The following is a 16,975-nucleotide window of genomic DNA, read 5'->3' as shown; positions in this document are numbered from 1 at the left end:
CTAAGAGGAACCACTTTTTGACCCTTATTTGATATTCACCTTCGTATCTCGAAATAACTTGTTACTTCTTAATTTTTTCCCCCACATGTAGGCATTATCAATTTACTTCCCACTTGAAAAGTGAAAAATTATCTTTTGCTACTCACCTCCCAATATTATTAAACTGTGATATTGGTTAGATCAACATTCAGTTTTTACATTATTATAACCGAAAATTACATTCATATTTGAGCCTTCTCATATGTTCTGACTGTATTTCCTTACCTGTATAACGTTTTGCGTTTCTTTGAGTTTTAAAGATACTGTTTTTTGTTTGTTTTGTGTTCTGCGTGCTTATAATTAGTCCAGCCCCAAGCTTCGCACCAGGTGCTTACATCTCTCACTCAGGATGCTCAACTGCGTCTGGTATGTTACAAGCCTCATCTTCCTGAAGAAGTCGCTCCTGCAGCGTTCTGATCTGCTCCAGCAGGGTGCTGTCCTTTTGCCTGCCGTACAGCTGTCTCTCTGGAGAATCCCTCAGCTCTCCCATGTAGGAATCCTTACTTCCCATTTGCTTTCCTATATCATTTGCTTTCTTGATTTATTTCCTCTTTTTGGTGGAGTACATCCTCTTGTTGACTTTTGGGAAACAATGTATGGAAGGTAACGCTGGGGGACGATGCATGTCTGATGAGACTTTCCCTGAAGTCATACTTAATTGATAGCTTGTCTGGGTAGTAAATTCTGTGTTTAAAAATTTTTTTCCTTTAGGATTTTATTTCTTCGTGGTCTTTTAGTTTACACAGTTGTTAAAAGTCTGAAGCCATTCTGATTCTTTATAATTTAACTCTGTGAAAACCTGTAGGGTCTTTTTTTGTTGTTGTATCTATTTTTGTTGTTGTTGCTCTGATTGGCACTTTTATCAAGTGCCTTTGTGACTTTTAAAACTGGGAACATGTTCTGCAGTTCTAAAATTTTTCTTGAATTGTTTCATCAATGATTTCCTTCTCTCCTTTTCAGAAACCTCTTTTATTTTGATGATGACCTTCACACACTAGTCATGTCTTACCTTTCCTCTGCTGTTCTTCTATTTCTGTCTTTTTGGCCCCATTTTCTGGGTGATTTCTCCTGCTTTATGTTCTGACACCCCATAGAGGTTTCCATTTCTGCTATCATTTTTAGGCTGGTTTATTGAGGTATTATTTATGTATATAAAACTTATCTTTTTTAGTATACAGGTCTGTATTAGTTTTCTATGATACGTAACAAATTACCACTAACTCAGTGGCTTAAAACAACATACATTTATTATATTAAAGTCTCCATGGGTCAGGAATATAGGCACAATTCATCTAAGTCTTCTGCTTAGGATCTGATAAGGCTACAGTCAAGGTGACAGCTCTGAAGCTGGGGTTTCATCTTCTGATTGGAGTCCTCTTCCAAGTTTGCCTGTTACGGCAGAATTCATTTCCTTGCAGTTATAGTACTGAAGCTGTAGTTCCTAGAGGCTACCCTTCTCCGTAAGCTGTTCATAACATGGACGTTTGCTTCTTCAAGGCCAGCAGACAGGTACTTTTCTGGCTTCTGGCTCTACCAAGACCCTTTTTTAAAGGCTCACCTGATTAAGCCTGGCCCACCCAGCATACTCTGGGTTAAAAAAGTAAACTGATTGGGGACCTTAATTACATATGTAAAATTCCTTCACCTTTACCACATTAACACAACAATCATGGTACCAGATATCAAATATTTTTGGCTCTTGACTTATATTAAGAGATACTTGGGGGCTGTAGTTGGGTTATTATGTGTGTTACTGAAATATAATCTGGTAGGACCATTATCTTGTGCAGCCCTCAGTGTCAGTGCTTTTTGGTTCCCCTTGTGGGCTAGTAAATAAATTCCTTAGAGAAAGATCTTCTAATCTGCCTAGATGTTGATGACCTGGCTGCCAGGATTCTGGGAGCCAAGAAGGGGAAAGGGACTTGATAGCGTTCAAGATAAAAACATTCTCATAATTACCCACCATCAGTATGTACTCCCACCACCATCTCTGCCTGTTGTTCCCTAGCCCAGAGACTTGTTTTACTTTCTCAAGAGAGGCGGGGGAAACCTCTGATTTTCTGCCAATGATAAGGGCAGTTGTTTGGCTGGGTGGAGGTGGGTGTGGATATCGGAGTGGTGGCATCTTATTGCTTTTAAAGCAGTCCTGTGTTTAGCTCCACCTTCAACCTTACTTCCATATTTACTTGATGTCACCAGTTCCTGAGACTCATGGGAGATTTTGTTCAATAAATCAGATTGTTTCTTGGCCTTACCCACTATTGGCTTAGAATTCATCTTTTTAGGGTATGCTGGGACAAGCAGTTGTTCATCTGCTTTTCACTGTCTAAAAGTTTATTGTTCTTACCTCTTATATTCTTTTTTTTCCATGTAGCTATAATATGCCTTTTGAAAAATACTTGTACTGGTATTCTAATTTCAGAGGGCCTGAAGGAAATAGGTGTTCAATACATCACTCTTTAGTGGAAAGTGTGAATGACCTCTCACGCAGTAAACACAACCATGAGTGACATTTATGGGGATTTAACTGTGTGCCAATTTCTGAGATAAAATTTTACATGAGTTATTTTACTTAATCTGTCCAGTGTTTTCATAAAGAATTAGAAACAGTTGTTTTTTATGTTTTATAGATGTGGAAATCAAGGAGTAGAGAGGTTAACTTACCTATAGTCATATAGCTAAAAAGCAGGTGAGCTGGTGTTTCCATTGAAGATCTTTCTTTTTCCTTCACTAACCATCCTTATCCCTTCCGTACGAAAAAACATTTTACTGTTTCTTACATCAGTAAATGTTATCCTCTATTTACATGTGCCACTGTGTAGTCATCCTATTATTTACCATTTCCTCACTTAGCATCTTTACCAAGTCCTATGAGTTTTCCCTCAAATCTGTCCTTGCCTTTTTATCTCTAGTGCCACCTGCTAGTATAAGCTGGGCCCAGGTACTGGTTTTTCACCTAGACTGCTGTGGCCACCATCTTCGTCTCTTAACGAGTCTCTCAGCCTCCATTGGGTCTGTTCTCCGTACTGCAGCTGATGTGTTCTTTTCAAAATACAGACATATCTGATAGTGCTGTTCTTACCAAAACTGGCCTCCCACTGGTTTTAAGAGGAGGATCAAAATCCTTGACATGGCTAACAAGGCCTTGTATGATCTGACCTGTGCCTGTCTCACAAATCGTGGAACATTTTCCCCTCACTCTCTCTGAGCTGCAGCCATGCCGGCTCTCTGTCAGGGCCCCAGAGACCCCAGGATCCACTCAAACTCTGGGCCTTTATCCGCTGCTTTCTCTACCTGGACAGGCTCTTCCTCTCCCCTCAGCTTTCCTTGCTGAATTACCTGCTAATCATTCTTTAGATCTCAACTCAAGTGTCGGTTCATGGGAGAAGCCTTCCCTACCCCCCAAATTAGGTTACATTCATAATGCACTTACAGATAGCACTTTGTAGCTTTCCTCTGTAGTACAGTTTTCATTTTTACTCTTGTTGCATATTTGTCTTTTCCCACTTGACTGTGGTTGCTGTTACTGAAGAGGCGGTGTCAGTTTTAGTTACTGATGTATCCACAGCACCTGTCAGCAGAGTTTTTGTATGTGGAATGTGCACAGTTCTCAGTTGAAGTAATGAATGGGCTGTGAGGGAATAGTTGCTACGGAACGATGAGCTATGGAAGGGTTAGGCTTATTTTAGAAACTCTTAGGTAGCTGCAGTGTGATAATAGAGGGTGGATGGTTGCATTTCATTATGCAGACATACCTTCTAATTGCTGATGCAGGCACTGGCTGCTGAAAAGACCCATTTGCAAGTCGATTTCTGTGTACTACCATCTACTTTTAAAAGGTTGAACAACTATCCGCCTCAGGAAAGATGAAGGAGAGAGGACCTCCTTGCCTTGCTTCTCACTATCAATAGTGTAAATGCAATATTTTCTGGTGCGAATGTCATGGACACAGAACAGCATTGGGCTCCTAACAGTTTGGGGCTGATTCAGTAATCAGAACCTGTCACTTTCTCTGTTAACACTGGGACTGAGAAGTGTGAGGCAGGACAGAAATCTCCTGTGGTCATGCAGTTTAGAGCACTTTCTTGATATTTGGACAGAATAATCAGACTTGATTTCATTCCTACCCAAAGTAGCTGCAATCTCTAAATATTAAAGCTCGGAAAAACCTGTGAGGAGGAACTAGGAGGGTATCCCAGGAACTCCTCCAGAAATTCTATTCTCTGCGTTAGTTTTCCTTCGCCCTCTGTCACACCTTGACACTATCGAGAGTGGCAACTCTAATGTGGTCCTGTAGGAGCTCAGCTTTATCTTTCTCTAGGGAAGAGTTATTAGTAGCGCATTGCTGTTTTTAGAAGCATTATCTTAACCTAACTGTGAATATCTTTCATAATTTAATACTCGGAGTTCAATCAAATATGAGTGTCTTTTTATAAAAGAAATTATTTGATAATTAAGCTAAGGCTTGACACATCCTACTGTATAGATCAAGAAGTTATTATTTCTTTGTCTTTGCAAAATTAGATACAAAAAAGTTCTCCAAAAACTTCACCACTCCTGCAGATGCTTACATTAACCTTAAGATTCCCAGTTAGAGTGAACTTCCATGATCCTAGTTTGGGATAATGAGGGGGCAAAAAGGAGAAAACTGGACTTGGGAAGGGAGCTGCATTGGACTCACCCTTAGTTGACTGTTGCCTCTCCTTTGACTCTGTGGCTTACAAAGTTCCTTAATCTGTTCATTCCGGTTCTCAACGGTGTGACCCAGTGCTGGGGTCACTTCAATAGCCTTGTCACTGGACCTTGCCCCTAGTATTGCTTCCCTCTAGTCTGTTTTCCAAAGTGCAGCTGAGGGAGAACCAAGGTTTTGCCACCCCAAAATATGCCTTTCAGGATGGCGATTTTAAGCAAGTTATTAAGAAACTTAAGACTCAGGTAGAACCTTTGACCTTCTCCCCCTTACTTTCCTAAAAGAATTCAGATAGAAAAGCTTATTTAAGGGAAAGGGACAATTACGTTAGCATCATAATATAAACTAAATGTGGCAGACCAGGAGAAATCTAGCAAAGCCTGTTTGTTGAACTTCCTTCTGTATCCCATTGTTTCTGGGTGGCCCAACAAGAATTTACCTCCTGTTTACTCTTTCTCAGCTACCTGTGAATTGCCTACCTTTCCTTTGAAACTCCAGATCCCTATCCCCGCTCCCCTTTTCCTTTGTCCAAAATGGCACATAAACCTCAATTGCCTAATGCCTTTTCTGGTCTCATATTCCTATGACACCCCCACATGCACATCTGTATAAATTTTGGACATTTTCTCCTGTTAATCTGTCTCAAGTTAATTTGATTCTTAGCCCAGCTAGAAGAACTTAGTAGAAGGTAGGAGGAAAGTTATTTTCTCTACCTCTACACAGCCTCTGGTGTTTCTGAAGCATAAATATTATATCCCTCTATACTTAAAATTTCCACAGTGGCTTCCCGTGGCCTTCAAGATAAATTGGCCCATCAGACTTTCCATGCCTTCTTTCTTTCTACTTCAGCAGAGTCATCTCTCTCTGCTGTCTGCCTTGTGTTATATTTTTTAGCCATATCGAACTTCTTTTAGTTCCCTAAAGTCACTGTCATCTTTGTACATGTTTTCCACCTTGTAATGAATACCACCTCTTTTCTAGCTAAATCCAGTATCATGGTTTATACTTAAAGTACTTTTCTTCTGAAAAGCAGCGCTGGAACTCTCTAGGTAAGATGTCCCTTCTATGTGTCCCCATAACATGTTGTACTTCTATTGGGACTTAATACTTATTATGTAAATATGTGCTTAATTGTCTTTCCCACTAGTTGGTAAGCTTTCTGAAGGTAGGAAGTATGTCCGACTTGTTTACTACTGTTTTACCATTCCTAGCGTGGTATTTTGCACATGGAAAGTGCTCGGTAAAAACTTGATGAATTAATTGGTTAGTGAAACCAAGAGTTCTGATAAAAAGACTTTTGCCCTATAACCTTGAAGTTGTTAAAAACAGATGGAACATAGTAAACTGTTACCATCAAGGCCTGTCAGAGTTCAGTGCCCCCCCAATGGCAAGGGAAGGGAGACGGGTAATGGCAGCGTAGAAGTGTGGTTAGCATTTTCCTTGGTTCTTCCTCAGTTGACACAGTGAAGAATCACAGGTCACTGAGATTTAGAAAAGATTTATTAAAAGTATATTTTAGGCAAAGCATGCCCCAAAAGGCATATGGAGAAAGACAAAGCATGCCCCAAGGAGGCACCTGGTCCCAGCGCTGTAACTAACACAAAGGGGCCACAGAAGAACCACAGAAAGAGGACCCAGAAGTGGGAATGTCTACTATATTTGGACCATGATGAGTGGTTCCAAAAGCATTCCTAGGTGATTGGCAAGTGAGGTCATTTGACACCTGGCTGTTATAAAACTCTTTGCCTACTACACATGTGCTTACTCAGAATACTGTCTGTTATAATTAGAATCCTGAACTTTTAGGCATAAACATAGGATTATAATGAAGCTTAAATTGTAAGCAAATTAGGGTAGTACCTTCTGCACAGGCATCTATCTATCTGTAGCCAGGTTAGGCCAGCTAAGACTATGACCCTCCTGTCCTTTGTCTCTGGGGATGCAGGAGAGATTCTCTAACTACCAACTGGGTATTCTTTGGGCCGTCTCTAGGCTGGGCCCCTATGCCTTTGTTCCCCCTGTCGCTCTCGTCTGACTAGCTACCTGACACTCCAGGCTTAGAACTTTATCCCAGATTTGTTGGAAGGGGAGGGATATGCATAATAGTGATGACATGCTCTGTCGCAAGTTTTGCACCTGTGTGCTGGTAAGAGTTTAGGAAATACACACTCAGCTATGCCAAACCAACTAAAGCAAGTTAAATTAGTCACTTAAGGCTATTGTTTTTAAATGTTCAAAGTTTATTCTGTGTCCCTAGGAGGCTGATAGTCAGCAGCTCTTGAGTTGTAAAGCAGACAAGATTTAAATGAATAAAAATCTCATTGAAACTTTAGGGGAAGCAGATCCCCAAACGTTTTCAAGGAACAAAGAATTATAAATGAGAAAGCACACTGCCTAATCCCCATTGCTATTAAAGGAACTATAAAATGTTAACATCTGTGCTCTGTCCCCTCAGCCACAAGTGGTCCTGTTCTGCATTGCTTGTTCCACCACTGTGGTTCTTAGGAACGTAATAATTCTTATGGCTTGGGAAAGAATACTGTATTTAGGTGGCTGAGATAAGACATTTACTATTTTTAGAAATACTGTCAATGTAGTGTTTATTTCTTAGTTTCTTTCTAATCCAGAGAGTTGCAGTTTTATGAACCCTGCTCATTAGTTAGCGCTGTGCCTCTTGATGAGGCCAGAAAGAAATTAGAGAAAAACAGATTCCTTATGATCTCTCTTATATGTGGAATCTAAAAAATAAATATACTAAGCTCGTAGATACAGAGAACAGATTGATGGTTGCCAGGGCTGGGGGGTGGGAGAAATGGGTGAACTGTTTTTGTTTTTGTTTTAGTTCAAATAAATTCAATTAAAAATAATTTTTTAAATCATTTCTGTATCTCTGTGTTATGGGGTTTGTTTTTAAAGAGATAATTGGAGGTTGACTTAAGACCAGTGTTACTTCTTTAGGGTTTTACACACATACATCCCTAAAGAAGATACAGTATTGAGTTGGGAAACTCTTTTATAACTGTTTTCTCAGCTTAACTTAATTTTGTTTTCTTTCTTCTGAGTCATTTGGAGGCTTTTCTTGGCTTGGAGTCAGAATTGAATAGTACTATGAATTTCAAGGTTACAGCTAAGCTTACTTGTCAACAGAAGGCAATCACCAGGCCAACCACAGTTTTAATCTTATTTCATGCATCTTTGCCCTGAGGCAGAATTTTTCATTCATAATTTATATATAAACAGAGGAATTGAATAGTTAGAGATCGAACTTGTAAGTATCTTAGAAATTAAAAAAGATATCAGAGGATGAATTTAAGAACCTGTTGGGTGTTTGAAAATACTTTATACTAATGGCCAGTTCGGTATAAAGATTTTCCAAGGTTTCACAAAATTGAGTGCTACTTGAAATTCCTGTCATCTGAGATAGTTTGTAGCCAACTTTGCCTATACACAAATGTAAAAACATAAATTTTGGTGAGAGTATAAAAAACAGTTATATAAATAAATAGACATCTAGAGCAATGATTCTAGGGGGAGGGTGTGATTTTGTTCCTCTCGGTACATTTGACAATGTCTAAAGACATTTTGATCGTCACAACTCCAGTTGGTAGAGGCAAGGATTTTGCTAAAGAACTTATAATGCACAAAAATGTCAATAGTGCTGCCATTGAGAAACTCTGATTTGATATATAGCTATGGATATTCCTACATATAGAACATGTATTAATCTATGTGTTTATAAATCTTAGTTTGAAGGAAGTTTTCTGAGAGTATAAAAATATTTAAGGAAACAATTTATCTCAGTTCCTAGACCTGTCAGCATATATTCAATGGTGATTTCTGCCATGTCTCACAAATTCTTCCAAAGCCACGGGAGCCATATGCAGGAAGCTTAACCTATTCCTCAAAGCCATTCCTGTTTTTTGTTTTGTTTTGTTTTAAGTGTTTTTATTTTTTATTTTTTTATTTTTATTTTTATTTTTATTTTTTATGGAGTAATCTCTGTTCTTATACATGGTTCATGGAATATGGCTGCAAGTATTTTTTCTCTTTATTGTTTTTGTTTTTTTTTTTTAGGCAAGGCAACCCTTGGTTGACCTCACAGATAGCAAGGACCTTGCCAGTTTACAATCCCTTATTAAAGCCATTTCTTTGAAGGTAGAGCTGTACTAGTTAGAGGTGTAGGGGCTTAGGGTACCACCCATTGAAAGAGCCTTGAGATCCTTGAAGGTAATTTCTTTTCTGTAACATTGTACTTGTGCTCACTTTGATATTGAAGTACTCGCAACATTGTAGGAAAGCCTTAGTCTTTGATTTACCTCTGCCCTGCCTGACTAACCCTCCTAATAAATTTTATATGAACTGAAAATCGAGAAGACAAAAGATATAAGACAGGTGGCATGGGTGTGTAATCACATCTGAAGTTTGGATTATTTGATGTATGAAGTTTTAGATGATTTGTACCTACTTAATGATAACTTTTGGTCATCTTTTGTTTGTGAGTGATTCTAAAGTTTTGGAACACTTATATTCTATCTTAGATCTATTTCTCTTGAAAAAGTTAGGTAATCTTTTTAATACTTGGTTATAGGTCTGAAAATAAAGTGGGCTTCGTTTGACTGATAAATAATCTAAGAAGGAACAATAAGGTATAGTTACGCGACTACAAATTAATAAGTATAACTCGAAGATTTTAAATTGTTTTTGAAAACAAGCTTTTTAAGCTCAGATGTTTTTCTGTGTTCCTAATTGGTGATATTGTAAAGTAGCAAGGAAACTTTTATCTAAAAGAGTGGTAATGACCTTCTGTTTCGTACCTGTACCCTTTAAGATAGATTTGGCTGTATATAACCCAAAACAAACAAACTCAAAAACTCCACCATCAACAGAATTCAAAATAACAGAGACTTAAAGGAGCTACAAGTTATTTTCTCTTTTGGGCGAAAGCATTTCAGAGGTGGGCAGTCCAGGGTTATGATGACTGTACCACAGACATCCATGCCAGGCCTCCCTCCTTAATGTCCTGCCAGCCTTTGTATGAGGTCTCTTTGTCTAAATGAGTGCTTGAGCTCATGTTCATTGATAAACTCTGACTTGGCCATTTGGCTGCCAACACATATGCAGATCTGACCATGTGACATAATCCTAGCTTGGACATTTAAATTACGTAGTAAAGGCAAACTAGCAACTACAGTCCTGAGGTCGACACCTCATAGCTACATCACACCACCTCTCTCCAGCCCAGATATTACTTGCCAGTTAGCAACATTCACTCAGCATGCCCGATGTGGATCAGACACAAAACAGTACCAGGTCATTTGATGGAAAAACCTAACCCCATTTCTCCTGCTCTGAACCACATCTCTCAGAGCTTGGACTCTGCTGGGTAAGGTTTCCTGTTTTGTAATAAAACATTTCCACTTAGCATTTGATCTTTGGTCTCCTGATGTTTTTCTTTTTAACATCGTCGTGTTCACTTTCTAGCCAGCAAGAAGCGGGAAAGGTCGAAGATCGCCCTTCTCTTTTTAGGACACTGTCCAGAAGTCACACAAAACTTCCACTTATATCTCATTGGCTAGAACTTAGTCACATGGTCATCAGTTTCAAGGGAGTCTGGGCAAAGTCTTTTGGATGGGAGACAGTGGACTCAGCAAAAAAATGGAGTTCTTGTTACTAAAGAATGTGAAACAGCTAGCAGTGAAAATATTAAGAAAAATAATGAGTACATAACTTCATCAAGGCTCTCAGATTATAAAAATAAGATATTCTATAGCAATTAATTACTGGTTAGATACTCTTTCGTATCTCTGTGGTCATATTTCACCCTCTCCCTCCCCGCTTATTTCCAAAAACAAAACCAATCATTTTATCTTTTCTTCTTATAGGACTTTCCGTGACATTTCCGAAGATCTGAAATCTTCAATAGACTGACGTGATTTCTGCAGTGATTTCTCTGGGAAATTCAACCTTGAATTGAGTTCAGTTCAGCTGTGGCCTTCTGTCCTTTTAGCTCTGCCTAGCATGCAGAGCCCAGGAAAAGAAGTAGAAGCCTCCTGATCTTCCATACAGAAAGCGAGGACAAGAGAAAGCTTGCTATATAGTCTGCTGTGAAGCACAGCTTTTGAGCTCAGAAATGTGGTTTGCTCACTTAACTGTTGCTACGATGGCTTGAAAGTTTTCCATTTATACACTGGTAACCATGGTTTGAAATTTTCCCACTTTGCTTATCTATATTATTATAATATGTATTTATAAAGTTAATTTAAGAGACCTAAACTACCTGCTGTTAAAAATATAATTTTTTCTGGTTTTAAGAAATCTGTTCTTAAACTTTTCTATGACAGTCACTTTTCAATGAAAAGCGCTTTCACTTTTGAGTATATAGTTGCTTAAGCAGGAAAAATGAATTTTCTACCCTTATCCCACATTGTGTGGCCCTCCCTAAGAAAGAACAAATCTTAAGTGAAATTCATCTACTTGTATGTTGCAACCATAGGAGACACAGACTGGACCTCTTCCTCCCCTTTCTTCCTCCATCCCCTATTACACTGTTGCCAAATTTCTAAAACTTGGCCAACCACATCGAAGTTCAATATTTATTAAGCTGCTATTAATGGTAACAGTATGGAATTCATGTTGTAATTTTTTTATTCTTTCCAGATATTTTAAGTGAAATATCTCAGGTGCAGCAGTACTGATTTGTTAAATGTATCCCCGTTTATCATTTGGAATTCTGCCACTTAAGTTACTTATAGGCAGTAGAATTTTATATTTATGTAATATTTTCCCCCCACTTAGCACAGTGCCTTGCACATAAGATTCTCGATGGATGCTTGTTGAATTAAATTGTGACTTTTAAAATACGTCAGCTATCACAGTAACCACAGTGCTTTACATTTTACAAATCTTTTTGCGCATATTATTTCACAACCACTTCCAGTCATCGATCATCCAGCTTTATATTGTTTTATAAGTTTCATACAGATGGAGAAGCTAAGGTTCAGAAAAGTGAACAACTCAAAGTCAAAGTTTAGTAAGAATTGACCTCAAATCTTCTGACCCCATAAGTCTGCAAGTTCTGCTATCCATATACAGTAGTGTTTCTTCTAATATCTTATGCAATTTTCTTAGTGCTATGAAATAGAATACCTGTCCTTGGACTTGTCCTACAGTTAATGACAGGGCTGCGACTAGACTCAGCTGTTAGCTCTCTGCCCTTTCCACTGTGTAAAAACAATCATCAGGCTCTTTTTTTTTCACCCCCAGGGGAATATGGAGTAGAAAGGATTCTTAAGTATCAGAGATCCCTTTTTTGGAAGACATTTAAAAGTGGCAATCATTTTTTCTAAAACACCTCACTAAGAAGGATAGTTAGTGATAATTAGCTTAAATTCATTCTGATATTACTTAAGAAAAACTCCATCTAGAAGAAAGACTACCATGGGGTATTTGACTCTCTATATAGTAGATGACATTCAGATCTCTTATTTTTGCCAGGAATCCTTCAACGATTATAATTTGATTTAACCCCCAGTGTTACATTTGGCCACTAATTAACTCATTCTTTTCTTCAGTCAGTTGTTTAATAATTCATTCAGTAAAACATTTGTCGAGAGTTTGCATGGAACTTAGGTTTCATGCCAGGAGCTATACAAGGTGCTATGGGAGTTAACTCATAAGAATGCCTTCTCTCACCTTAAAGCTTAGCCAGATCATGTGTGTTGCTAAAATTTAAAATTTTGCATTAAAAAGGTTAAAGAAATAAAGGACTTTTTTTTTTTGGTTAATTATATATTGATAAGTTTATAGCTGTAATTAGCACATATTCATAAGAGGCAAATATTATACATAATGAATTAGGGTACATATACAAATTACGTTCTTCCAAAGTGCTTTTAGCTATATAAAATGATATTGCAAAAAACTAAACTTGAGCTAATGTATGGCTGTCGCTGGACGTAATTATTTGTATGAATGCCAGGTTCTTAGAGGGGAGAGAATGCTGAACCCTAAGAGAATAGATTAAAGATGCCAAAATTAGCAGTGATGTAGTATCACCCTGAAATAGCAGGAGCAAAGGTGCCCCACAGTGCTACGCAGTCCCGATCAGGAAAATTGAACAGGCGCAGTACTCCAGCAACTTCATAAGGACTGGGAAAGCTAACCACCTGGGAGAGATCTTCCTCGAACCCTCAAAAACGTGCCCTCTCATCTATGGTGAAGATTTACAGAATTTTTACAGGGCATAGAGCTCAAGTGATATGAAAAGGTAGAAGTCTGAAGCTCAAGTCTCAAAGATAACCAACCCTTAGATTCTCAGTTAGGATTCGACCCAGAAGGAGGAAGTTTCCCTAGGAACAGAGAATGCATTGGTGAAGTTGAAGTCACTAGTAAAAACAGTACAGAAATCATGTCACAATGTTTTGGATTTTACAGCTTTATTAAAGATTAATTTTAAGTTCACATTAACTATTCAGTTGTAAACTGAATGGAGGAAGAGGAGAAAAAAGCCCTCCACACAGAAGTTGTTCTTTCTGAGCAAAAACAAGTCATCTGATGTTCAACATAAGCTGTCATATAAGTCCTGCTTCAGATCCAAAATTCCTATCACACTCTCTGTTCCTGGAAGTGATCTCTGTCAGACTTCCTTAGAAACCAGTCTTATTTATTCTTAAATTTGCAAGGAATCCTGACACCCTCTTCCATTAGAGTGGTCAGCTGGCAGTGTTCTCTTCTGAGACGGGCAATTGGGCAATTGACTATGGACGGTGGGAGGGTTCACCCAAGAAGTATTAAATGGAGGTATTGTATTTTTAAAAATCAGTAGCTTTTGGAAGTAGCAGCTGTTTGTTCCAGTTCAAAAAGGCTGCCAAAGAGCTTGCAGACTGAGGTCCTCTGGCTAACCTTGGTCTTCAACATGAACCCATTGTGATCCTTCAGAACTTCCTAGCACCTTGAGTTCTCACTTTTGTTGTATTTATCACTTCAGAATGTGTCACTACTGAGCAAGAAATACTCGAAATTCAGGCCATGAGGGGTTAGATTAGATTAGAGCAAAATAATTTTAGGTGAGCTATCCAGAGCTTTCAGCCTCGGGTTTATAGGAAAAACCTTCAGAACTTCCCATCCTCTGGCCTTGACCTGTAGTCTCCTCTGTCTTGCAGGACCAATACAAGAGTATCACAGCAGGCATTTCACAACGGAAATAGCCTGTGACAACATACTTCCAAATGCTAGTTCCAGCTAAGAAAAGTACTTTTGTTTTTATTAATTTCTTGCCTTTACATATTTTGCCATCAAAATATATTCATTTCCTTAACTTATTGAGGACCTGTAAAAATATACATACTCAAACCACCGAGCAGTTATTTTTTGATATACTTGATTTACAATTCTCTTAATTATTTTTAAACTGTCTACAAGTCATAGAAATTCTATGCTAGAATGGGCCTTATATAATTAAGTGATTCTGTCATTTTCTGGAGAAAGAAACAAATCCATTGGTGGCTTTTCTAACACAGCAGTTAGTAATAGAATTCAGAAGAGAATTCTATTTTTCTCTCAGCCCCTTGTCATCTTCCCTTTGTCTCATAGTTGAGTAGCTTTTGGAAAAATGTATTCCTTATAGCAGTAGTTCAAAGGGATGTTATTAGGTGTTATAAGAACAGAAGTGTGTGTGGCGGGGAAGGGACTCCATGGTCAATTAAAATCGAAGAATGCTGAGTTTGTTTTCTTTCTGAAGGTTAAGAGGAGACAGGGACTGTGTTTACTCAGACTTATCGGATCTTAATCTACTTCCCCATCCTTTTCTCAGAGCATCTCAAAGCACTGCTGGTCCTTTGGGAAACATGGCTCTCGAGTAAGTTTACAGGTCTTTTACAAGACATCCTTAATGGAAATTCTGAATAGTACGTGTGTTACCATGGTACCACATAACCCTGATAAATCTCAAGGTGTACTGAGATATTGGAAATAAGACATATTTGCCATTCAGATCTATATGTAAAGTATAGAGGTTATTTTCCACCTATGGTGTGTAAAATCAGTATTTGTGTTTAGTTTTCAAGTTTTTCAAGGGTCAATTAATGTGCAGACAGCGGTGATTTATTGATACTAATTTTTAATAATGCTTTTGTGTGGCACTTTATAGTTTTCAGAATGCTTTCATAACAATCCTGTGAGATAGGCAAATGTTAAGTGTTATCAGATGAAGCACTGGAGGCTCAGAAAGGTATTTTTGTGTGTGATTTTCCCTTATGTTTATACCACAAAATGATGGAGCCAGAATTCAGTTTCAGAACTTCTGACTCCAAGTCCAGAGTTATTTACACCTGGTTTCTTATTTTTCTTTTAGCTTTATATTTTACAGTGTAAGGTATGGAAACAGATCTTAAAGTAACATCATTTTGGCTTATTATCAAACACTATTTCTTTTTTATTGCAGTGACCCAGAAAGTAGAACTGTTATTATAGCTATCCCAAAGAAAACCCTTCTTTTGTCCTTTGCAGTGCCACTTAGGGGACTTGGAGTGTATTTCAAATACCATTTGATTTTGAAACCAAGATTGAAACCAAGTTGTGATTGCTTATGTAATTTTGGAGAAGGTATCATCTCTGCATTCTCAGGCAAAGTGGAGATGGTTTGAAAGTAAAAAAGATTCAAATACGACAATACATCTTTATTCTCACACAAATGCTGTCTTAGCTTTAACTTTGACAACCTACTGATGTAATTTCTTTGTAAATGTAAAATATTTATATTTTGAAATAAAATTACTAGTGTTGAATGAATCAGGTGCTAAACTTAGTCTCATTTCTGTTGAGAAATTTGATCTTCAGTGAAATCAGACTTTCACAAATACACCCATGTATTTCTTAGGTCTTATATCTTTGGCACCAGTGCCTACACTGAATTTTTATGAAATGCGGGCAATTACATAAGGGACGATGTGTCTGGAATGTGGGTGCTGGGCACCTTAGAAGTGAAAAGGTCCAAGACTGATGCTGGAGCCCTCAGTATACATGATAAGTGGCCCAATAGTAGATAAGGAAATGACGGGGTGGATGGCTGGGAAGTAATAACATGGAAAAGAAGTTGTATAAAGGAACTGCACATTTTGAATGAACAAAACAAGCCTAAGTTATGGCTATATTCGATACCAAAGATCCATGTAGCACTGGCAGATGGAGCTGAACCCACAGTGGAAATACTGCGGAACATTTCAGCAGTGCTTGGGTAAGAGCTTGCTGACATCTTGAGTTGGTGGTCTTCAGTTCATCTGACATGGATAGAGAAATTATTCTGGCTAAGGTTTAAGAGTGGACTAGGCAGCCTCAATCTTTTCTACTCTCAAATAGTTTCTCATCAGCAGATATGATAGTTCACAAATATTTCTTCATGCTTCTCAGTCTATTGTTTAAGCCTAGACCCCTTTAGAGAGTGTGTGCTTCTGACGACTTTTTTTTTTTTGGCTTTACTCCTGGAATCATTACGGTAAGGTGTTTAGCTCTCCTTTCCATCGCAATCATGCAGGTGCTCTGTGCTTAGCTTTATTGGAAAGTTTAGTCAGAAATATACACTAACAATCTTTTCAGTCAATGAACAGCTGTTAAGAAACTGTTAGTGCTAGGCACTAAAGGAAATGTAATTTTCAAAAGTAATACTATTGAACAGTAGGTGAAGCTTTTCCATATGCTCTTTAATTTCCTCTTCAAGAGCAATTCTGAACAGCAGCTTGAAAGACACCCAATCAATGTCTTCTCGCCAAGTACCTAGACTCCTTAATTACATTACCGAATATTTCCTTTTCAATCCGGCTTAAAGTGTTTGTGAGAAAGTCAGAAAAGGAGCAGCGTGGAGGGGAAATGGAACCCCAGAAAGACTATTACTGGTAGAATTCCCATCTCAGGGTAAAATCCCCTCCCTTACACACTTTGGGTCTGCTCTACCAGTTAGTTTCAACCCCCAGCGCAGCTTCCAGAAATCGTCGCAGGAATCGTAGTTAGGACGAGTCAACTTTCGGAAGGAATGGAAGCTTTGCTCGGACGGTTGTCCTTGTCGTGGTGAGAGACCACGTAGCCGTGGGTGGCCCTCGGGTGTCCTGTTTCTGTTCCGGTGGGGCGAGACATGCGTGGGACCCACCGAAGGGTGGTCGCAGGAGAGAGACTGGGTGGGGAGGGGGGAGGAGGACGGTGTCTCGCCGGGCGGGGCCTAGGTTAGGGGGCGGGGCTGCAGGGCGGACCCAGGAC

At 38.7% G+C, this 16,975-nt stretch overlaps 1 protein-coding gene across 1 annotated transcript in view; it reads left to right on the top strand.

Moving 5' to 3' along the window:
- TMEM245 (transmembrane protein 245) overlaps positions 1 to 15,517 on the top strand; it is a gene marked incomplete at its 5' end in the record, with an annotated part of 89,108 nt that extends 73,591 nt beyond the window's left edge. Inside the window, one exon of the mRNA XM_015599627.1 lies at positions 10,612 to 15,517. Within this exon, the coding sequence (XP_015455113.1) occupies positions 10,612 to 10,657 (46 nt within the window). The remainder of the gene's footprint in view (positions 1 to 10,611) is intronic.
- Between the last annotated feature and the right edge of the window lie 1,458 nt (positions 15,518 to 16,975).

This window comes from Pteropus alecto, unplaced genomic scaffold (genome assembly GCF_000325575.1).
Source record: "Pteropus alecto unplaced genomic scaffold, ASM32557v1 scaffold111, whole genome shotgun sequence".
Lineage (NCBI taxonomy): Eukaryota > Metazoa > Chordata > Mammalia > Chiroptera > Pteropodidae > Pteropus > Pteropus alecto.
The sequence above is the reverse complement of the archived record's forward strand: the minus strand, read 5'-3'. Positions and strand labels throughout refer to the sequence as shown.